Source organism: Astatotilapia calliptera, chromosome 13 (assembly GCF_900246225.1).
Source record: "Astatotilapia calliptera chromosome 13, fAstCal1.2, whole genome shotgun sequence".
NCBI lineage: Eukaryota > Metazoa > Chordata > Actinopteri > Cichliformes > Cichlidae > Astatotilapia > Astatotilapia calliptera.
Window position 1 is genome coordinate 18,292,886 of NC_039314.1, and position 24,895 is coordinate 18,317,780.

The following is a 24,895-nucleotide window of genomic DNA, read 5'->3' on the forward strand; positions in this document are numbered from 1 at the left end:
TTTGTGATTACAGAATCTCTCATTTTTTTTCATTAATCTTCTGGAGATAATAAGATTTATTGGCTTTGTCCATGCCTGTTTGAAAACAAAAAGCCAAACAAGCCAACTCTTATCTGGAAAAAACTTGGATGTGCGCTTCTTTTTTTCCCCAGTGCCCATATTGAATGGATATAAAGTATTTGAATCACTGCTGGTATATTTCCTTACACTCTTTTTTTTTTGTTTGTTTGTTTTTTACAACCACATGCATTTACATCTATGGATAAAGATATTTTTTTTCTTCCTTTACATTTAAAACTCAAATCAAAAATTTGCATTCGTAAATCTTTTTTCTCTCCGTTAGACTCAGGCTGGTCTGAGAAAAGTGTTTGTGTATATCCGAGCGCCTGTGTTTGCCAGAAGAGCAGTAGTGTCTTCTGTCAGGTGGAGGTCTGGTGGGGGCTCGTGGTTCCCTGCCCTCTCCTGAAGATTTTTCACAGTTTGTCCGTGTCAGGAAAGGGGGGGGGGGGGGGGGGATACTACAACAACAACAACAACAACAAAAATCCCCAACTCAAAGAAAAACTAAAAGAGAGAGGATGGGGGAGGAGTCCTGCCCCCCAGCAGATAGCCTCCCTCCACTTCAGCTTCGTCACTCCTCGTCGTCGTCGTCTTCCTCCTCCTCGCCGTCGGACAGCGAGGCGCAGGGGCGGATCTGGCGGTAGCCGTCCAGCCACTTCTCCACCATCTGAGTGACGAGCGGGTGGTTGCGGCGGCGGGAGCTTTTCTGAAGTGCAACCAAAACGCCGCCCTCTGTCACGCAGCAGTCCAGCCACTCCCGCAGGAGCTTCTCCTGTTGCTCTTCATTACCCATCTGAAGGACAGGAGGGGACAGACATGACCATCAGAGGGAGCCCTGTCACCTCACTACAGCCCAAACACCGCTTACTCCTTTCTGAACAGTAACTCAGAACAGAATAAGAGAAGCAAGGCTTACAAAGTGACACGGTCCAGACCACATCTACCTGCTGCTGAACTTCCTGAAACTGCTAGTCTGTAGTACAGGTTCTTCCCCCACGGCTTTTCTGTATGTAACACATTTGCATAACACCTCTAGTGGAGAGTTTTAATACCCACAAACAAAGAATGGCAGCTCCAAGTCTGACATTGTTATTTACTGGCTAGATCTGCATTTGCTAACTCCTCAGATACTTTTTCCTTTCTGCACGTCTGACACCAGAGGAACTGCAGACTGAGTGAATTTCTTTATTATTGGCAGCACCGTCCCTGGAATAGTAATTAAATCCTTAATGTTAAACGCTGTGTGGCTATGCTGCTGTTAGTTTTGATCATTTAACCATTGCCCACAGCTACGTCAAAGCTGTATTTCAGAGGAACCACCGCCACCAGTCCAGTAAACAACACTGGAAGTGGGTCACTGTGTTTTCATACCACTTTTTATGCTGTAGAAAGAACTGAACTTAACTTCAGTGTTACTAATTAGCAAATCTCTGTGTGTTTGTTGCACACATATAGTTTATGGAAGCACCACACTAACCAGCTGATAACAACTCTCCACCCTTTGGTCTAACTGTGGCCATTTCTGGCTCCTCCAACTAACAGCGCTGGCCAAAACACTCACACTGAGGCTCCAAAATCTGGAGTCCAGAAATCATTGGGTAACATCATGATGGGTACATCCATCTTTTAAATACAGTCTAAGCAATTTATTTTGTAGTTTCTAAAAGCAGGTGAAAAGCTAAAAAGAAAAATGGAAAGCATACAGGCGACATCTGTCCTTACAGTCTTTTCCTGTACCTGTAAATGAGCATAATGCAGCCACTTAATAAAGTAGAAAAACACCACGTCTGTTGAGTGCCTTACTTCCTGCGCTGAGAGGAAGTGAATGTGAAGCAGCTTCCTCTCGCTGTCGACCAGAGGCAGGAACGTCACTGTCACGTCATCGTCCGTGTTGAGGTTGGCGCCTGCGCCGCGATTGTCAAAGCCATCGTTCTCCATGGCCACCAGCGCTGAGAAGTGGCCCCGCGTGTATCCCAGAGCGATGGGGCTCTTCCAGCAAAAGCTCTGCTCCCACAAAAGAGGCAGGTACACACCTGGAGGGACGTAAAAGACACAAATTCACTATACTATATCTTTTGGTACTGCATAAATATATACTGTACAAATATATAAAAAATAGACTACTACACTACTGCAGCAGAGTCTGAAACGCTGACAAAAAAGGATGCACATCTGTTTACTACTTTTGTGAGCAAACTTAAAATATTTAATTTGAATATTTTGAATTATTTTGGTGTTATGATTCAAGGAGAAGATGAATTATGACGTACTTCCTTTAAATAGAAAACAAAAAAGATCCAAACAACTACTAAGTACACCTCATGATTTAAAGGTTTGTAACAGCGATAACTTGACATAATATTTTCCCCTACGACTTTATCCATCTCTCACATCATTGTGGGGGAATTTTAGGTCACGTTCCTTTCAGATATCGTTTCATTTTATAGAAGTTTGTGGACATTCGTTCATGCACAACTCTCTAAAGATCCCACCCACAACATTGTAGTCAGTTGGAGATTGGCATGGTCTTTTACTAGTCCATTGCAACAGCTTGTGCATTTTCCAGTAGTTCATTTTGCTCAGTTAAGTTCCTAACCGAATTACATAAACTGGAAGTACCATAATAGGAGCTGTTCGACTTCTCCAAAGGCGTTTCAACACTTTCACTACCTCCTTTAGGATAGGATACACTGGGGCTGTCTTTTATGAAAGGATCATTGCGATGGACCATCTGACCATGTATTTTCCATTTCATATCATAATCTGTTTTGTATTTTCAGCAATAACCTGTTAAATGCACAGCTAGACTCTGAAGATCATGCTGCTGGAAGAAAATCTGCTTCTCATCCAGCCTTGCAAGCACTCTCTATGTCTGATCTCTAAATCCAGATTATGAACTAATTTATCAAAGTGTATTCTGTATAATTCCAGGGCATTAGTAAGGTCTGTTTTACTTTGAGTCAGCTGGGATAATTGATGGATGGAGAATATTTTGCTTCAGTCATAGAACTTCTAAACAAGCAGGAGGGAAGGATTTACAATCAATCACTACATAAAACATGATGCATTTAATTTCACACATTTACAAAGTGATTATTGTGATGCCACAATTACAGGGGAATAATCAGCCTTCTTTGGTGAGCGGTGCAGGTTAGTGTCTCAAAAACGAGCAGACCCAATGAGGAAGCTGAGGAAGAGCTTGATGCAAACCTACCAATCAAAATACAGCGCACGCTCAGGTTTTACACGTTCCCCTCTGAAAATGCCATTTAGGTCAACAAGAGGAGGCTGAAGGAGGATTAAAATGTGCATGAGGTCCTGAGGACTGAGACTCAGGTGGAGCTTGGGATTTATTCAAAGAAGAGCTGCATTGTTATGAACTAATCCACCATATAAAGCTGAGATCTGTACGTACACAAACACTATTTACAATTATTAATGAGCCGTCTGTCTGTTAATGAATACACTTTTATTTGTTCTAGAAATAGCAGAGAGAAGTCGTTCACTGTGTGCACACTGCTGAGGAAAAATAAACAGCTCAGTTAATTAATTTCTGCTTTGTTTCATGAAAATCCCAGTATTAAAGTAAGTTGGGCTCAGCTTTAAATGCTCAAGTGAAGAGTTTTAGGACAGAGCCAAAGTGTTGGCATTGTACTCACAGTTTTGAGCCATCGAACCAAAATTCCAATTAGGCACTCCTTCTGATAAAATCTCCCCCTCTCAGTCTAAATAAATAAACACTCCTAGAAGCAGCGATCACAACCAGAACAGGCTTTTTTTGGTGTTCGATTTAGGGGAATTTGCAGTAAAACTGCATGCCATGAACATTAGCAAATCATGCTCGAGTGACTGAGATATTTTCCTCTTCAAAGGGAAACTCCTGCAAACACATATGCCAGAAGGTCAGCTGCAAAAACAGCACTATCCACAACTGGCAGTCACAAAACTGACACTGTGCCTCTTTAGTAAATCCAGAAGCTTTTTAATGATGAAAGAAAGCTTTGCACTGCTGCTGACTGTTAGCAAGTCTGGCTCTAGATGTTGACTCGTCTTTAAAATCCAGATTTTTGTAATGAATTGATATTTTTCACAACAACACGGTAAGGATATGTTATAGTGACTTTAGATGCACGTTTTGCCATCTACCCTCTGCACATTGTAGTTTCAACACAGCAGACACACTGGTGTCACACTGTTGAGGTGATTAGTGTACGGTCATTCAGATTCTCAGCGCACCCCTTTGACAGCTGATATGAGGCATTTGTGTTTAAATGTGGTTGTGTGCATTATAGACAAACATCTCCACTTTGGTCTCAGCCGTTCAAATGACATTGTTCCAGATGTCTTGTGGTTTATTTAGCTCTAACACTGTGAACCCAAGCTCTGTTCTTTTTAGGAGAGAGGTGCATCATCTGACCACTTCTGGGAAGATTGTGGAATTTGTCTGAACACATACCTGAATGCTTCAGACCAGCAAACTGCTAGAACATGTGCTTTTATAGAGGTACTCTCACTCTCAAACTGTCTTTTTCACATACACGACTTTGTTTTACACAAGCTATTATAATCTAGAGTAGGTACTAACTAACCCTTACAAACAAATGTAGAAATAGTTATGAGAACACTGTGTGCTGACATGCATCAGGGTAAAAGAATAGCTCAGCAGAAATTAAAACACTCAAAGTTACCCTGGATTGAAAGCAATGCTTGAATAAATGTCTCACAACAGTCAATGCTGACTTGCAAATACCAGACTGATTATAAAACAAAACAATGCAGGATGACAACACAGAGTGTCTCATATTTCTTTAGTTCCATAACACACAAAGGCAGCTCTCGCATCTCATGAATACATCTGTAACCAACACCGCTATTGAGGAGCCTGTGTGTTGCTACTCTCCTAGTAACCGCTGTGGTTTTACTGGGTTCACTTGTTCACCACTTTAATTGAGGTACCCCACCCCTCTCTATAGGCGCCCATAAGCACCCCTTCCTCTGTGTGTGTGTGTGTATGTGTGTGTATACATTGGCTCCTGGCAACAGTAAATCACTGGTCCATCAGGCAGGCTTTACCACAAGCAGTTGGCCCTTACATAGCACTTTCATCATCCCCTGTACAGCATCACTCAGCAGGCAAATTGAATCCAGACTGTTTTTACTGCTAGTTGTAAAGGTGGCCCCCGCTCTCGGTGCTCTCAGGATTGTTTGACTGTTGATGATTTTCATATGTTCAGCTGTATCTGGATGTCTGCAACCACAATATGAATTCTCCGTGCTCCTGTGACTCATCCTGGCATTTTATGTTGTTTTTGTTATTTTGAGCAACATGGAGCAAAATTACCCATTAAATGAAAGACACTAGACTAATAACTGTTGTAAACAATAATTACTGACGGATCAGAGGGGCAGTTATGTCACCTATGAAAGTTATACACACACACACACACGTAGGCTGGAACTATTTCACAAAGGAAGTCTAGTTCTACGCCCGCTGGAATGATGCTGAGCACAACAGCAAACAATATTTGACCGAAACGTTATTTCTTGCTCACCTTGAAAACGGGTGTACCCGAGTGTTTCACCACGGAAACTTTTGTAGTACTTTACTCCATAGACGATGATAGGCCTACGAAGTATGTGTGCAAGAACGAAAATGTGGGTCTGTTCCAAGCTGGATCCTGGCTGCAAAAGAAAAAAAAAACAAAAAAACCCCACACACACACAAAGTCAGAAAAATACAAAACAATGCTCTAGGACTCAGGGAAGCGATAAAATGAGGGTTCTTGAATGCAGCCAGGATACTCTAAATGTGAAAACATGGAAAACACTAATTTAATGAGCTTTCACACCCAGATATAATAACAGCCCACCCAAATACTTAGTCAGTGAGGTCACAAAGAGCAGTGAGAAGCAGAGAAGTGCTGATGACAGACAGGATGCACTTTCAGAGGGCATTACAGGTTAAGTATACTGCACCAAGAGCAGTAAAACTTCTTGCATAATTCATGCATTATTAGCGTGTCACGTTTTAAGCACATCAAGCTCCTGTCCTCCATGTTTGTGTGTGAGTGTGTTTACTTCCATGTACATGTACCTGGCTGGCAAGGGACAGTATGAAAGCCCAGTCTTCCTGCCACTGTTCCTCTCGGAGGGAAAAGTGCAGACCAAAGCTTTGGGAATACCACGACTCCCACTCCTTCCAGCGGGTGTAAAACCTGCACAGACACACACAGATACACACGCACACAAACTGTTTAGCCTGTGACATTATTTGACCTCTGTGCAGCAAGGCGTGGGCTTGCAATTGACTACATTCCTCCACGTCTGTCGTGGTTTGGGCTGGATGGCATTACTCATTATATCTAAACAGCAATTATCTCACCAAAAAACCCACTGTTTCTCACAAATAGACGTGAGTCACGCTGGGCTTTGGAGTCAGACTCCGTGCCCCTCCACTCAAAAATGTGTTTTCTTTTTTTTTTTTCTTGTCTCTTTCGTGTACAGAACAATTTATGTGAGTTTGACACCAGAAGCCTGCATTCAATTTTCATCTGCCTGAACACTTGCACCTATGAGCATGTTTTGGAACATCGCAATCATTTTGGAGCCACTCGTGATTCAGGGTGCAACTTAAATAATTTCGTGTGGAAGTTTAAAGAAGAGAATGTTTTGGGGGTTTTTCCAATTAAACTAAGAAGATGCAGGAGTCATAACAGATCTTTGAGGACATAAAATAAAAAATAAAAAAGCCCTTGTTTCTTATTTCCAGATCAAAGTCTCTGATCTCTTTATAAGCTGCCAATCTAAACTTAGGATTCGTAGACCCCGGCCTCTAAACCACATGTTCCATAGACACGCTGAAGGAAAACAAAATGTAACTTGACACTTTTGAAAGTCAAGCTTTTGTTTTCCTTCAGTGGTGCACTTGAGCTCAGTCATTTCATGATCCACGAATGTTTCTGTGTAAAAAGGTCAGCTAAGCAAAAAAAAAGGAAACACTGGACGAGACAGGGATGTCTGTCGGCAATAAGTTAAGAGTAAACATATCCCTGTTTATTCAGACTATAGTACTTAAAAAATGTAGCTTTTTTGCCTATTTAAGTTGTCTCCTAACTACTAGTCATTAAAAAGAGCAACATACAAGCTCCAATTTATGTTAACACCTGTCTAAATTTTATGTTTGGTGCACTGTGTCATTCAATGTAACATAATTTGAATTGATTTAAAAGACAAGTGCAAATCAGCTCGAACTACACACTTAATCCCCGTGGCGTCGCCTTACCAGTGAGAACAGTCGTGCAGACTGTCATGGAGGGTTTTGCGGAGTACTGAGTCCTTGTCATAGATGCCCCACGTAGCCTGCAGCACAGAGTCAAGGAGGCAGTCCCCAGCTGTGCGGTTCCACAGGGCATAAAGTCGACTGTCTAACCTAGTCCCCAGCTCCAAGGACCAGTTGATGATGGGAGACTCCTCTTCAAGTTCTAAACAAGAGGGGAGACGGCAGGATATCTCTTCAAAAATTAAATAAAATAAAATTCAAGCAATAACGATAATAATAAGGAAACATGCTGTACAAGGAAGTGCAACAGTGTGGTTGTACAGTGGTCATGGTGTTTCAGTATTAGCTAATGCCTGCTCACATCTGTGAAAATAGTAGTGACATAACAATGTCTGCTTGTAAACCACAAAACCAAATGACTACTCAGGCTCAGGTTATGACAGGAAACCTAAAAAGAGATAAAGACAGAAATAAAGATACTGTATGGCCTAATACAATGTTTGACACACACTGAGACGGTGAACCACAGAGAAGGCTACACAAAAGAGCAGGGACCTTCAGGAAGAAAGGTGACGGCTTTTATAAGCGTTTATGTGTGACCTGAAAGGAAGTACAATCATTCAGCAATGATCAAAGAAATTCCTAAAACTCATTTAGGCTGATTAGGACAAAGGCAACTGGTACATATCCTGAAGTGAGAGCGCTTGGCAGATTGACAAACAGGAAGAAGAAAAAAAACTGTTTGCAAGCAAGAAAATACCAGTTAGACAACATAGCCAGCCTTCTGCTGCCTCCCTGTTATAGTATACAGTTTGTGAGGGGACTCCCCTTGTGTGCCAAGCAGCCAGACCATCAGGGGATCTGGTTTCTCTCTCACATGCTAAAAATAAGTGCATGGATACTTGAGGACGGCATGTGATATGTGTTCATAAAGCAGAAAAGAGTAAATATTTCCACCTTTTTGTACGTCTCGGTCCAGCACCTCATCAAACAGTTTTTCCTGAACTGCTGGAGGCAAGTCCTCAATGTCTGAAACACAAAGAAGAGGAATAGGAGCAGGTCTTGGTTTGATTTACATTTTACCCTGATAGATGTGTGTATCTTTGTTTTAACTACCTGTAAAACTTTACTAAAATGACAGAAAAATTTCTCTGACTCATTTCAACTCAAGCCACCATGTTTTGTTCTCTTCACAACAGCCCGTGGCTTTCACTCTCTGCCCTGAGCTCTGCTCAGCACAGTAGCTTATTCTTTAGCTAAAATAAATGAATGCATTGACTTAGTGGAACTGAACAGAATGGGTTTCTATAGTGGCCAGAAGCCAAGGTCGGCATGTCCTGAACACTCTGCAAAACAAAAATCCTTAGCTTAGCTAGAGCTTCAGACTGAACCACTAGATCAGTTCCACACAGTACAATTCAACAGAAATAGCACTGAATGCCTGCAATTTTACCAAAACACACTGGCAAAACACTAAATATGGCTTTGCTATGAATGAAAGTCAAGCATGGCTGGTGCATAGTTGGCAGTACGTGGTATTTTCAGTTTGCTATTACAATACACAAACAATGTAGCCTCCATGTTGTGGCAGCTGGAAACAGACAACCGTGGCATTATGTCCCCGCAGCGATCGAGCAACAAGCAATCTTATACGCCAGAAGTAAACAAAACAAGCATTCTGATACACACTCGGAAAGCCAGACGGAATGGCTTGGCTGGGTTTATTCAGCTACAGACACTTTGAACGGCTTCTGGAATTTATGTTATGATATTTTGTAAATTGTTTTTTTTCTGGCTGCATTTACTCGTTTGTCTGCTAATGCGGTGCTGACCTGCAGGCAGGGTGAATGTCACTAGATCGGTGAGGAAATAGCAGGTGAAGTCTCCCTTGCGCTGGTGAAGAGAGGCGGCTACCTCACGACGGATCTGCTCTGTTAGCTCGGGACAAACCATGGCTGGAATACACTTGGCTGCCTGTTGGGATACCTGCAGAGAGGAGAGCATATAGAGAGAGAATTTAAATCTACATAAAGCGTACAGGATGCACAGAATAAGAAAAAAGCAAGAGCATTTCCTGCAACTACAAAGAATCATAAAACCACAAACTAATGCAAAACCAACTGAATGCATTGCTCCACCGAGGCCTAAGAAGAATAAAATTTAACAGTCACAGCTTCAGCGCCCTGAAAGTCACTTGACTTTGATAATATCTGATGGAGTTAAGATAAAGAGATCTGGAGAGATTATTCTGAACAAATCCTTTTTGTCTGATACGTTATGTCAATTTAGAGAGGCCAAGAACAAGAAAAGAAGTCAGTTCATTTTTATATTCTTACCTAGACTGAAAAACCAAAACCTTCTATGAAGAGAGAGATTATGAGCAAAGCGGTAAAATTATGACTGTGTGAAGCATCCGATTTATCTCTCCTTTTAAATAAACCTAGTAAATTTCTGGAGATGCCATTTAAACAAATTCTACCATATTCGCTGTCTGAATACTTGGGAAAGTCATTCATTTTGGGGTCTGTAGGCAGAAGACTTAGCTCACTGTGTTCTGAGCTAATTTTACTTTCACTAATCAAATCTAAATCACCTCCAGGACACAGCAAGTTCACGCAGGTGTCAGCTTTGGGGCGTTTCAGAGACATGATCCAGTGGTTACTCACTAACCCTGTTGGAAAAGAAACTGGGGCAGCGGCTGAGTGTGGGTGAAGAGGTGTGTGTACAGATAATCCGGGATCACAGTGCTGAAGGCAAGAGGGGTGCAATCAACATCAGCACATGCACAGTTCAAGCAGACACACATGAACTCAGCGAGCCTCACTGCACAGACACACCAGGATGCTGAACATATAATACCAATGCTATTAAATAATTACTGACAGAGGAACATATTATTATACAGTTTGTGGAACAGGAGTGTGCAGCTGAATTTAGTCCCTCTCTTTCCTAAAAACACACTGGTCCTAGGACTTCTCCTGGCTGATCTCACTAAACGAGAGTAGGAGAAGAAGCTTGAAGCCAATTTTGGGGTCATGCAGATTCTCATATTCAGAAATAAAACTACATTTACTAGGTTGAGTAGAAGAGCTCAACCAATAGTATTTTTCTTATTTAATATTTATTTAAAGTATCCATGTGTAGGTGTTATCTAATTAAAAGTTGTTTTTTTTTTTTTTAGATTGAGCCTAATTTTACTTTCCATCCATGCATTTTCTTAATCGCATCTCCAGCTAGGGGCATGGGGTGTATGAGTCTGTCCCAGCTGAGCCTGAGTGAGAGACTGGGTACACCCTGGACTAGGTCTGCACAATAAATCGAATGTTAATCACGATTGTGATTTTGGCTACCCACAAAACAAATGAACACAAACAGCCGACACTGAAAATGTGTGCTTCAACAATACAAAGAAAAACCAGATCAAGCGCTCCCTAAATTACAGTTCGATAACGTGCCTGCCTGTGCCAGTCGTAGTGGTTTTCCCTGTATTATGCAGCATGAAGTTTCCTGGATGTAGCCTGGACAAGTAACACTACATTAAAATGACAAAACTACAAAACAAAAATTAAGTGTCTGGCACAGCAGAAGGTGAAGAACCTGTTCCCAGAAGTGGATCATCATTGGTTGGTTGAAAATATTTCAGATTTAGGGCGAGTGGTATTAACCAAGAATGAACCATATTCAAAGAGTCCTGTAGAGCTGCGTCTGCACGACAAACCAACACAACTAACCCATTCAACCACCTGAAAACACACCACTAACTACAGTGTAATCAATACACGAAGGCCAAGAAAAATAATTAAATGGTTGCTAGTATGAATTGTCCATCATCAAGCAGCAAAACAATGCAACGGAAATAAAGGAGCAGTGTAGGGGAGTGTCATTTATAAATAAAACATTTTGTCGCTAAAATCAATAAATAATTCAGTAGATAACGGTGATCTTATTATTGATCCAAACAATTGTGATAACCATTTTGGCCATAATTGTGCAACCCTACCCTGAACATGTCACCAGTACATGTAAGCAGCGCTAACACAGACACAGACAACCATTCACACTCTCACATTCACAACTGCAGCTAATTGTAAAATCGCCAGTGAGTCTAACAGGTATATTTTTGGACTGTGAGAGGAAAGCAGAGCACTTCGAGGACACTTGTACAGACAAAAGAGACCACCATGGTTGTGTGTTGGTTATATGCAAAGCTTTGCAGACTATCATTTACAGTTGAGTACATCCTACAAAGAACACAGAAGTTATAATATACAAAGTATGCCTTTGTAGTGAAGTGAAACGGAGCGTTAAAAACAATTAAAATGCCAACTTAAGCCAACTATGCTCCTGCCGTTTTGAAGGACTTCAGGCAAGATCCCCAAATCCTTTACTCTGTGCAGCTGAAGCCCTATGAAAACAGACACAAACTGGGCACCACAATTTCTGCTACAAGGACTTAAAAGCTAAACATGAAGATCCCAGCCGACAAAGCGTCTTGTAATTAATCATCTACAGTATGACCTATATAGTCACGTATTTAATATGGTCTAGTGCTTTGATAATCTACAAACATAATTCAGAAAGTTGATACCTTAGGGTAGGTGATTTCTGAAAGCGAACCAAGTCTGCACTGACCTCTGTGAGCAACACTGCCAGCATGTCCTGTCTCTGGAAGCGGATGGCTAGGTGAACCAGCGTGAAGCCATCATCGAATGCTGAGGGCCGGTTTAATAGGCGCACCTCGTCGGACGTTAGCTGTCTTGCGATGTCACCTCCCGATGTCTTGTAGGCTTCCACAGCTGCCAGGTCACCTTCTACAACACCTTTCAGACAAAGAAGGGGAAGGAGAAAGCTCCCATCAATAAACAATGTTACCAAGTGATCACTGTGGACACAGTTTTGAAGAGAAGACCTTTTTTTTTTTCCTGCTTTGCCCCACATTAGCACAAATTTTGTGCATTTAACTGGCAATCATTTTCATGAAGACATTTAAAATATAAAAATGAAAAGGCTCTGCTGAGAAAAATAAATCCTTTAACAGTCCACTTTTGGCTGTGGAAAAAATAGGAAATGAGCAGACGTGCTGACCAATGCAGTCGAATCACACCAAGTCTTAACACAGCAGAGACATAAAAAGACAACCTTGCGCAGAGGTCAGTTTACACTACACTAAAATATATGAAATATTGGAGATCTGAATGTGCTTTATCTCTGTGGCAGCTGTGACAGCTTTGAGACTTTGCTGACTTTGAAGTCAAGGGGAAAAGACATCAGGGGGCAGAGTGTGATCATCAGAGTGTGATGTTTTTTTCACCTCCTTAATCTTCATGTTTATGTTGTAGCATAAGCGTTGATGGATATGTTTGAGCAGCTGTTGGTGTGTCTGTTCTTTTCTGGTGCAAAGTGTAAATGAAACAACCAACTTCCAGAGAACAAACTCAAATAGTTACCAGCTAATGAGACACTACTGCAGGAAGAGTCATTCTGTGAAAAAAAAACCAAAAAAAAAAAAAAAACCAGCAGATTTTTTTAATATATTAACTTTTGCATATGCAATGAAGCACTGCAAAATTGTATGTTTACTTGCAAATTGAGTTATAGTATAATTTAAATTTTTGTCCATGAACTCACACACGTGATTTGCGGACATGAACTGTTAATAGTCAGCTTTATGTTTTAATATAAGTTGACGGAGACTTTTATGAACACGTTCTGCTCAGAATGAAATAAATAAATTGACATATTTGGTTTTCACATCCTTTGTTAGGGAAGGTTAATGAAGTTTAAGTTAAACTAAAGAAAAAGCTCAAATTAAAGGAGAAGCGATCCATCTCGATGTGGCGAGGAGAGAACTTAGAGGTGAGTGATTGAAGTGGCTACCAATGAGAGCGAAGGATACTAACTGACAAATCACAGGGCTGTAAATATGGTAAAGGGTTACCTAGGCAACCGGAGCTAGGCTCATCTGTTAGCAGCCAACCATCAGCAACAAACCAATGTGTGATGAGCTTCTTGCCCGAATACCTCTTAGATTGTGAAGAACATTTATATAGAAGCTTTATTTTAGAAAATAAAAATAAAAAACTAACTCAAACATTATTGTGTAAATAAAAAAATAGCTATAATAAAAAAAAAATTAAAAAAAATCAGGAACAGGAAATGTGCTCAGCTTTAGTCTTTGTTATTTTGATTTTTGCAATATTGAATTTTATTATTGCACTCTTCTGAACTTCGTAAATCTTACAATTTGCCAAATTATTATCAGCATTATAATCATCAAACTAATCCTGACATTGCAATTAATATAAAAACATAATTAAAACACTTATACAATAAATGCTACATTTAAATAAGAAAAACCAATACTGAAACGGAACTGAAAACAAAAAGTTAACCCTACAAAAAAACAAAGAAAGTACTGGTATCCCTCAGCCTCCTAGTAGATGCGCCTATGGTATCAATTTCAAAATTCTACGTGGTCTCGTTCTCGAGTTATCGCATTCACAAACTTGGGTGTCCACGCCACCTGTACGCTTGCCCTGCAGGGTGATGACAATACCCCATCAACCTTTTGCAGCTGAGGGGTAAAAACTGATAGAAAATACAAAGCTATAATAACTCTTGTGCAAGCCTCTAGTTCTGTGATCAACCACAGTGAGACAAAATAACCTATTAGTAGTTTAAGCAGAGTAAAACATTGAGCTAAATGTGTTTTTATGAGTAATGAAAACAAAATCAAAGTGTAAATTTCTTTCAAATATGACAGCAGCCACAGAAATATCCTCTTCCCATTTCTAGCGTATACAGTAAATTCTCATGTGGTAGTCTCTCGTACATTTGATAGCTTAAAACACTGTTGCGCTTTTGTTCTCGCGTCAAAGGACCACACACAATGCTCAGCTGCATAATCTGCATGTGAGTGAGAGCGAGAGAGACATGGAGTGGGTAGAAGGACTTGCTGTGCCATGTGGAGCTGGCTAGCGCGGTGAGGGATGAGAGAAACTACACAATAGCAGCGCAGCGTGATAGAAGGATCACAAAACCACTTTCCAAAAAACACTCCATTAGCGTGGGTGTGCCTGTAGCCCTGCAGTCAGTACTGTACTCACAGATCCTTTGGTGAACACAAAAGGCTCCAATATGCAAACAGACATACACTTAAAGACAGACTAATTAGACAGAATGGATCAGGCTAAGTGATTCTTGTCTATTTCTCCTACAAAGGACGCACATTTCAATAATGGTGATAGCGGGCGCCTCCATCATAGCAGAATCAACAGATGGATGTGGGTGATTCAAAGTCTATTTGTGATTGGTACAGTTTCCTGTTTAAACAGCCGCTTCAGAGAGAAAAACAGAAGAAGTAAATATTCTGTCAGCATACCTTCCTGTTCAAGGACACCTGGATTGGACATATTAGACATCTTTATTTAACAGGAGCACTGCTGAAAAAAGTACGTAAAAGTAGAAGAAAAACACAAATTAATAAAGCGCAACTGAATTTACAAACACATTTTATAGTAATAAATTCTTCTGTACTGTGTGGGTTGGCTAAGTGGCATTTCTTAGTGTATTGTTTTGTTACTGTTGGTGTAATAGTAACATGTTGGCTTTTCCCTGCAATCACATATCAAAATGATGGCCCTGAATGAGGTTTGTAGTAGTCTGACATTATATTGAGCATCCTGCTGGTATTGACACACCAATCTGCTTTTTGTCTGAAAGGCTAGCAAGACAATCCCTTAGTATGTCACACCTAACCAAAACAATGAAGTTGGCATTGTTTTAGCATTTTATAATATAACAATATGATTTATAAACATTGTGATATGCTGCATCGTAACAAATGTTAGCATTTCCTTCGGGATTAATAAAGTATTCTGATTCTGATAATTCAACACTACTGTGGAAAAACAGGCATTAAGAAACAGTTTCATTGCATACACTTCTGTTGTTTTTCATATATTTAATGCCAGCTTGGAGTAAATATTACATAAGAGAATACCATAAAATTATTAATATTCATGGTCTTAAGGGAACTAAAAACAATCCATCATTACAACTGCATCTAGATAGAGACATTACAGATGGACCCTTACTGTGGAAAATCTGTCCATATACTGTAGATAGATATTGTCCATATCTGACAATGAGACTTCGGTAAAGACTGAATTAAATTAATGTTCTGATTGAACTATATCATAAACTATATAAGTATATATATAGCAACAATGTATAAATGTGTGGAAATATTGCTGCATTATTACTTTTATCCTTCAACCGGGAAAGGAGGACATGATTTTGTTTGATGTTTGCACATTCCTTGTGTTCACATTGGCTTCCGTTGACTATGCACCTGTTTCCTTTCACATTCCTAAAGTAGGAGGATCCAAGTCTTTATGCTGTATGAGCACTCCCCTTTTTTACTAAAATAAAGAAATTTGAAATGTGTAAATGTAAATAAAACAGAATGTGATGGTTTGTAAAATCATTTGGATCCTATTTAACTGATAATTAAAAAAAAAAAAAAACAAAAACAATATATCAAATGGTAAATCTGAGGAACAGTATTCTGAAAAATATATGGTTATTTTGAATTTGATGCCAGCAACACAAGAAAATAAGTTCAGGTCAAAGAGGAGAGAGAGTAAGCAAAAGTTTAAATGTCAGCATGTTATGGCGGTGCATCTACGCACACTGCATGAGTATTTTGCACAACCGTAAATGTGCCGGTAATTCAAAATTACACCAGACTACACCTTTCTCAGGAAAGGCCTTGCTTATTTTAGGAAGATGATGCCAAACCACATCCTGCCCATATTAGTGTGGTTCTCTAGTAAAACCTCTGGGTATTTAATGACATAATACTAAGCATTTTGTTTATTTACCAACACAAATGCCACACGTGTTCAGTTTAAGGATCATGGGTCATGCACACTGTAGGAGTGACGGTAAGTTCTACAGCCACAGGCATTTTCTATTTTTGACTTATTTTACATGGATCGTGCTAATTTTAGTGCATCAGGCTCCTCAGTAAACAACTTTAGGTATTGGGAAACCGTGACCACAGTTTCAAAACTATAGGAGTGAAAATTTAACTTCTTTGCCCCCAGCACTTCATCACAGGTTTGATTTTGTGAGAGGCTGTTTGTCACATCCACTATTCTACCATAACATTAAAACTACTGACAGTGACAATCTGAAGTGAATAACATTAACAATCTATTTAAAATACAATGTGCAGGTGTGGCTTGAGGACCATGGCAAACTTCACAGCACTGACTTGAACTCATCACCCTTATGTGACTGAGCATCAGCAAGCAGAGTCAGCAGAACCATCCCAATTCACAGAGGACATCACTGTAATCACATTACATTTTTCTGTAATAATATAATGCATTTATGTACTAATTTCAATAATTACATTAGTCCCTAATCAACAATTATGCTGTTACTTGTATTATATAAACTATTCAAACTGGCTTCTGTAGGAAAACGGTCTACAGACTTTGAAGAGCTCAGATTACTTTCATTTTTAATGCATGAAAGGACAAGAATGTTACTGTAAAGTGGCAGAAACAACTATCCACTACTGCTAATACAACTTTGTGTCTCTTTGTAAGCATCAGCAAAGACGGCATGGTCATATGAAGCTAGCAGTGAAGAACCCTGGATCCAGAGTGCATGCTGACCCCAGCCTATTAGCCAAAGCTTGAACAAATAATAAAAGCTATGATGAGCAGACGGGCTTGTACCCATACCTGGTGCGACAGTAGACTCTCCGTGGCCACAGCACATCTGTGAAGTGCTCTTTGGGCTGTTTTTCATAAAACACTAAAAGAAAGATCCTCTTTAGGACTGGGATTTGTGTCAATGTGTGGGACTGTACATTCGAATTATATGACAATAAATCTCAGGTCATGTTGTACAGTACTGCAGAACATATCGAGTAATGTAATAAATTACCTTTCTGCAGGGAGTAATTAAGTAAGAAAAGGTTTTAGGTTTTTCAAAACATTATAAGTAATTACTCCAGTGTTGCTCAGGACACACCCTATTATGCACTTCACCCAAAGGATGTGCTGTGAGCATTCTGGTACCAGATGCCAAAAGACACCCCAAGGAGGTGTCCATGTTCAAAACAGAGTTACTTTGACAGCACCAGGAATTCCTACATATTATTATGCAGGTGATTTTATTGTTTTCATGCTGATCAGTGTATGTCTATGAACTTCAGCTCACAAAAATTTTTGGCAGCACAACAGATGTTGTTTGTCAAAACATGCAGCCTTAAAAACATGTGATTTCTATTACTCTTGCATGACGTGTTATTTCATATTTCACGCTTTAGTCTGGCTTCATGCAGGATCAGAACCCGTGACCAGGCCTGATGTAGAACCACATAACCACTGTGACGTCTCCCATTTGTTAGTGAAGACCTGTTATGTCTCAAGTCTCAAGCTGGGCGTTTTCACCATTGCCATCTTTTTTTCAAATGTTTTCTAATTAAAGCTGACAAGCAAGGAGTGGTTCTGACAGTGAGGACACTGTAGAGTAATGGGCTAACAATTTAAGATGAACAAATCATTAACCAATAGGGATAACCCTGGATGATCCTCATTTCTGTGTCTAATAACTACCATAATTTACAAACTGAGCTTCATGTTTTATTCAAAATTTCTTCAATCTAGTGACTTAACCAAAAAGTCATCAAGAAAATGCTCGAGATCACAAAGTGGGCTGAGGGCAGTTTTCCAGTAGACTTCTATACAAGTGAACTTTTTTGGCAACAAATAGAAGTGGCCCTGCTGGGTATGAAAAGCTTCTCAGGTTTAAGGCGCATCGGCACATCTGCAGAGGCTTCACGTTTCAGACCCAGAAGCTGCAGCCGTCTTTATAGCATGTATCTGTAGAACTCATGCTGAACATAGCCCAAGGTTATCCAAAGCAGGTTTGATGTGTCAATGCTGACTGAAGTGACAAAGGTTGTATTAATTTGTAAAGCTTTGTAAAGCATCATTTTATACTTAAAAGTATACCAGATACTTTTAAAATGGAGGATTATTGACACTTTTTGTTATTTACTTTCTCTTATTAACAGTAGTGCAGCATTTGAGCACCTTAACGACAAAACAAACAATATGTGTCTGTGGTTCCACATGAGCAGCAGTTCTAAGACACAGAATAATGTCTGTGCTGATAAACACAGATATTATTCCTCAGATCAGAACAGATGGCATGAGGCAGATATTGATATAAAACTTTCCGAAGTATGTCTAGTGAACCTGCCAAATAGGGAGTGAATTTAAAGAATGTCTTTGATTTCTTTTCCTTTAACAGAAGAGGAATGAATTAGGAGACATTTCCAATCAGATAAGGAATGTTAACACTTGAATAAGCCTAAACAAAATCATGCCTACTTGCAAGAGAAATTTTTGACCAGATGAGACTTTGTCCCACGGGAACAAGCAACACAGACATGAGGGAATTCAACATCTGACATGCAGCAAGAGACCCAGAGCAGAGCCAGAAACAAACTATCTGCAGTGATATTGCTCTTACAGGTTTTGAGGAATGTAGCAGGAAAAAAGGCACAATTTTTAATCACTAAAAGGACTTCATTGCGATACCAAATGCAGGCATGACTGTCAAATTTGTGCATATATAACACAGTATATATAACACAGAATAATCAACTGTCAGAGGGACAGATAAGGAAAACAGACGGGAGGTTGAGTGGGCATACAGAACAAACGCTACTCATCCATGAAAAAGGCAAGAGAAAGAGTAAGACAGTGGTGTGAGAGAGGGAAAAAAAGAAAAAACTAGTTGTTCCTACAATGCGCATCCTTCCTCCCACTCTGCATTCGCCAGTGTACAGTGTGGGTGGCAGGACACTTGCTGTCTTTATAGTGAATTTTTTACTAGCTGAATACAGAGGACTTCCAAGCATACATAGTGTGTCTGCAATGTTAAGATTACATTCAAGATAATCTAGATACAGTTCTATAAACTGCTTAGTAAATAGTTGCCTTGCAGGTTGTTAAGCAACATACTGTGAATCATTCACACAAATTTGGGAAAAATGTCATTTCACGGTGTTAGCTTGCCTTATATTATTCACTTGACTCACTGCCCATCTCATAACATAAGCAAAATACAAGTCAAACATACTTCAGTGAAGTCATCCATCCTTAAAAACTCACCAACACAAGCATTGAGGAACAGCCAATCACTCCGTCTCATCCTGTTCTTAATCTGCTTGAGTTTTTTGAAATCCACCTCAAGATCTTCTTTGCTCCCAATCCCAGCGCCTGATGCCAGTTCAATCCTCTGAAAGTCCATGTTCACCTCTGACTCCCGCTTTAACGTTGGCGGTGACCTCCTCTGGCTGCTGCTACAACTCCCTACACCACCCACCACACCTCCTACTCCTTGACTAACCATGTGGCCAACAACAGCCCTCCTGTTGTCCCTGTCCTGGTCAAGTTTTGAGGATGATTGTTGACTCTCAGGTTCCGATGCCAGTTCGATGGGCTCAGCCAGCAGACTATTGGGTGTGGGGTGATCGCACACAACACACTTGAGAGCCTTGGCCCAATTTTCATAAGTGCAGGCAGTGCAGGTCCAGTGCTGTGTATGAGTGTTGAGCCTGTTACGGTCATTATATTCCTCACAAGTGTCTGTAGTGGTGGTTGGGGGAGAGGGGCGACATCCAGAGCCTGAGGTCTGGGGTGTTTCTGTGGGGCTGCGTGGCTGCTGGGTATGATGTCCTTGATGGGCTGCATGCTGCCCATGCTGTTGTTGGTGTTGGTGTTGTTGAGCCTGCTGCCTCTGGCACAGGCACTGAGTACACCGGATAGCTCGAGGCCAGTTCAGATAGGTGCACATGTGGCACGACCACTTACTACTAGGCTCAGGTACGTCAGCAATGCGAATGCGGGGTCGGGCGCTGGAGTCTGGACAAATAAGTAAGCTAGATCCCCCCTGAGATGGACTGTTGCTGAGGTCTGCAGGGCCCCACTGATGCACACTGGCATCCAGGGCAGGGCTGCACTTGAAGGGCTCCTCAGTAATGATGGCACCCCCGCTGGGCCTCTGAGCGCGGCACATGGTGCACTTGATGGCTGACGGCCAGTTCTCGTATGTGCAGTATTCACAGGCCCACTTGGCAACCAGCTCGGTCATCGTCGCACCGCCGCTAAGGGAGGCTTCCTGCCGTTCAGAGGGACTCAGCTTGGCAGATCCACTCTCAAGGAGATCACACAGCAAGCAGCACACTAAGGTTTAAAGGGGGGAAAAAACCCAAACAGATATGTTAAATAAATAATAAAAAAGACAAACCACAGTATCTTATTAATCAAAGGCAAACACTTCAAGAAGGTAAAGGGATTAAAAATTAGCTTGTTTCTCGGTTTAAATGAGCAAAATACACTGCCAAATGTCCCAAACAAAGCCTACTTATTTACAGCCACCTGTGTATTCAAATTATTGACTGGCAAACAAAATTTTAATAAACAGATATGCCCACTCTTGATCTGGTATTAATTTGTAGTAATAACCAAACTATTGTTTAGAGACCCACAAAAACAAAGTGCAAGGGCAAAACTGCAGCCTAGAGTGCAACACTGACTATAAACACATACAGTTAAGTTATATACACCAGGCACATGCGCCCTACAACAACCAGGCAAGGTAATAAGAGACAAGGACAGATGAAACCTGACGCCCAGCAGGGAGGCGCGTGACTGGTTAAGAGACTTATGCACAGAAAGAAAATTCGCCGTAAAGCTAATTAAGACCTTAAATGATCCAACTGTATGTGTCCCACGCTGTATTCTGAACCATGAACACCAAAATAAAAGATAAGGCTGGCTCCGACAGGGCAGGTCTGTAGTCCCGTTACTGTTTACGCCACGCCTCCCAAGTTTACCAACACACAGTGAGAAATTCAACATTTTTTTTGTGAGCTGCATGTTCTGAAAACAACTGTGTCAAGTAGCTTTGGTACTCACAAGCAACTAGCAAAACTGTCAAGACACTCCGCTATAATATACTTGAATTTATTTAAATAAGCATTTGACTAGTGTGATTTACAGCCAGTAGTGGTAAACTAACAAATGACACTGTACGGCTGTGTCGTGTCTTAACGGAACCAGCTAGCTGTCACTTACCTTCCATAACAACCGCTCGGTTGCCATCCAGGATTTATGGCCAAGCTAGCTGGCTGCGGCTCGCTAACGTTACGGGATTATGTTTTGCTCGTAACCGTCTGAGAGGCCCTTATCAACTCTACGAGAAGGTGTCTTAACGCTGTAACCCTCACCTTTTGCTTTGCTGTGTTTACACTCCTCGGTCCCCCCTCCCCACGCCCGGTGCAGCCAAAACCAATGGAGTTTCTCCCCCCACCCCACCCCCGGTCGGAGAAACCAACTCCACTCCGAACTCAGGCTCCTCTCACTTGGACGAAACTAGCCGCATATTTACTTCTTTTGGGGGCGCCGTTTACTTGGCAGTTGACAGTCCACACATACCGCGTAGCAAGAACCCTCCCTCCCCCCTCCCCAGGTCCCGTCCCTCGGCCTGTCTCTTCTGAGTTTTTAAATCATTTTCCCGTTTTCCACAAACACCAAGCGGACGGACTTTAATGGCGGCACAGGGAAGGGAAGCAACCGAGGCAGGGCTTAAAAATACACTACGAGGGAGAGCAGAGAGCTCTGGGCCGTGTTACAGTCAGAGGCAGGATCAGGATTTACCACCCGAATCTGCTGAGCAAGCCGATTGGTTGACACATGTGTATCCCTTGACACGGACCAATCACATTCTACGTCTCTCATTCCAATTGTTAAAAGGCTCAGTCAAAGCAAAACAGACTCGAATATCACAGAAATAACGAAAAGAGCCATTAGAGCGCCCGTTCTTTTAGTCGCTAGGCTTAGTTAGTCAGAGTAAAATGTGTTTGTTTTATAATTTATGCATCGCAATATGTTGCATCTCTGGCAATCAACCACGTGGTATTCCCCCCTAAAAAGGGACGAAAGGATGATGTCATCGTAAAAAAATACTGCAGCAAGCAGTCTGCAGTAATGCATGACAGCTTGATCAACAGTTCCCAGCGTGAAACTAGTGACGATATTGGTGAGAAGCTCCTATCATCAAAGCAGATTTTTATATTCCACAATAATTAATGATTCCCCAATTCATTTTTCACATGCAAAAATAATAATAAAATTAAAATCTATGACTAGCTTTTTTTTTCTTCCCAGGAAATCCCAAACTCTAAGCACAAAGTTTTCTTTACATTATAAAGACAATGCATCCAAATAAAATGCACGTATGAGGATTTACACCCACTTACATGTTAATGTCTTTGAAAAATGGAAACTTTAAAGCATTCAATGAAGACTGTTTATCGCAATAACAAAACAAAGAGGCATTATATCACATATGCATGTCTCATTTATTACCCTCCCAGTTCAAGAACCTTATTCTCTGTGCTCATCTAAGCAAGTCCTTGGTCAGCTATTGTCAAGTACACAAATCCAGATAAAAGCCAAGAAGATCTCATCTGCGCTCTGGACTTTGTGCTTTGGGGAGGTGTTTATGTTGCAATGAACCACTTGGGGGCGGAGGAAGTGAAAGGTCATCCTATACAGTAAGTACATGAGTGTATTGGAGCTTAAAAGGTATACAATCCTAACAATGTTAGGTCTCGCACTCTTTACACCAGTGGTCTTCTGTCCTTTTGGTTTCCTATCTGACCATCTGGTCATGATAGGATGGCAGAAGGGATTTTTGTTTTTAAAAAACAAAACAAATTTTCTAGGGCTTGAAGACCAGGATCAAGAGTGAGGACCAAGACTGAGAACTGCTGCTCGATACCACAACACTCAACTGAGACAAGCTCATACGGTAAGTTCAGTTTAAATGCTACCCCCCCCCCCCCCCCGTGTTTACTATACATTCATTATTTATTTCCTTATTATATTCCAGTACTCAAAGGAAACACTCCTAACAAGTCGATTTTATCATTTCTTTTAACATTGCATGATTGTGTTACTCTGGGTGATTATTCAGCAACATTTCTGAGTGCCAGTTCCTGACCAGTGATGCATTGGCATTACACATCAGGGCAAATCAAATGCCTCCAAGGCCAAAAAAAAAAAAAGAAAAAGAAAAAAAAGACATAAAACAGGCTGTGTAAATAAAGCAGAGCTTGTTCACAAGGCAAAGTGTCTCCACCCTGAAATCTCTTCCAAATTGAGTGCAACCTCCTCACTATGTCAAACAACCTCCACAAACAGTGCAAACATCCATTCCATGCTTAATATAATAATGTCTAGAGAACACCCCCCACCCCCCAAAAAAACCCCACCACTCTCACTATGGCTGTCCTCAAACGGGCCAGAGGTTTAAAAAGCTGTTTGTCACCTCACCAACTTTGCCCTGGGTGCTGCTAGGTCGTGACACAGATTCGTTCTGACTTTACATTTATGTTTCCAGTTTCAAATAATAAAGCAAGCAGTCACAGCTGCAACATTAGGATACACATCCACTCAGAAGCCACCAGGAAAGGTAAAAAGAGGGGGGGAAAAAACATCTTTGGGAAGCAGAAAAGACAGTTTCAGGGAGACAAAACATGACATTATGGAAATGCATGCTTTAAACTGCAAGGCTCAATTAAAATAAAAATGAAAAAAGAAAAACAAAAAAAAATGTGGAAGTTGATTATTGCAAACACAACACAGTATTTTTTTTTAAAAATACAACTTTTCCCCCCAAAGAGAGGTCTGTGAATGTGTTTTGTGTGCAGACTGAAACTGCCCTGAGTGGAAGGCACTGAAGCAAGGTCATGATGTTTTCATCACATTAAACCAGGTCCTTATACTTTACACTGAATCAGGCAGGTCACAACACATGAGGTCTGCATTCAACTATGCAAAAACGTGAAGGTGATTGCTCAGTCTCTGTTCCCAAAGTTGCAATTCACACTGTACAGGGGTGCCAGCCATAATTCCATTATGATTTTAATAAAGAACATATTAGTAAGAAGTAAGCTCAAAGTGGTTAAATGAACACAAACATGGTCAGTAGTATTGAGAAAACCAGCACTGTAAAGTGGAAGCAGCAGCCAGGTTTTTATATGAAGTACAGATGGATGCAATTTTTCTTTTTTAGTGGCAGCTCTCTGTGTGTGATGCAGCAGCAGAAGGGAACCATAAGCATCTGGTTAGTAAAGCTACAGTACACTGTTTGCCCTGTGAACCCCATACAATGCAAATAAGCTGAGCTAATTTTGGCTCAGGGTGGTCAAAGAGGACTACTCAAGTGGCACAACATGTCAGCATTGGTATAGCACATTATTAAAGAAATCTAAAATTTTGTTAAGTGCAGCAAAGCGCATACAATTTCAGTGTTATCCTAGAAGAACGAGACATTGACACTGTCAGTCAAATAAGATCAACTGTTAATCTGACAAAATATATATATATATAAAAGCACCCATCCTAGAAGTGGCAGAGTAAATTTTGTTTGAAATCTAATCATTATTTTAATAGG

At 40.8% G+C, this 24,895-nt stretch overlaps 1 protein-coding gene across 3 annotated transcripts; it reads right to left on the minus strand.

The window, feature by feature from the left end:
- Positions 1-516: 516 nt before the first annotated feature.
- zranb1b (zinc finger, RAN-binding domain containing 1b) lies at positions 517-21,738 on the minus strand. Of its 3 annotated transcripts, none has more exons than XM_026190085.1 (10): positions 21,663-21,738; positions 19,543-20,616; positions 11,972-12,159; positions 9,172-9,325; positions 8,297-8,368; positions 7,343-7,541; positions 6,155-6,275; positions 5,613-5,742; positions 1,864-2,093; positions 517-853 (listed from the first exon to the last, which is right to left on the minus strand). In XM_026190085.1, the coding sequence occupies exons 2-10, from the start codon at positions 20,522-20,524 to the stop codon at positions 632-634; spliced, it is 2,298 nt and encodes a 765-aa protein (XP_026045870.1). In that variant the 5' UTR covers positions 20,525-20,616; positions 21,663-21,738; the 3' UTR covers positions 517-631. The 3 variants fall into 3 exon arrangements, with proteins under 3 accessions (XP_026045870.1, XP_026045868.1, XP_026045869.1); XM_026190083.1 differs by having other exon boundaries at positions 21,511-21,709; XM_026190084.1 differs by lacking the exon at positions 21,663-21,738 and adding an exon at positions 21,139-21,446.
- Positions 21,739-24,895: the final 3,157 nt, after the last annotated feature.

What these genes read in the sequence shown, in the direction of transcription:
- zranb1b (XM_026190083.1), bottom strand. An exon ending in GACATTCACCCTGCCTGCAG is followed by an intron (nt 8,369 to 9,171) that starts GTCAGCACCGCA and finishes TTTGTGTTTCAG; the next exon opens with ACATTGAGGACTTGCCTCCA. An exon ending in CTGCACGACTGTTCTCACTG is followed by an intron (nt 6,276 to 7,342) that starts GTAAGGCGACGC and finishes GTGTCTGTGCAG; the next exon opens with GTTTTACACCCGCTGGAAGG.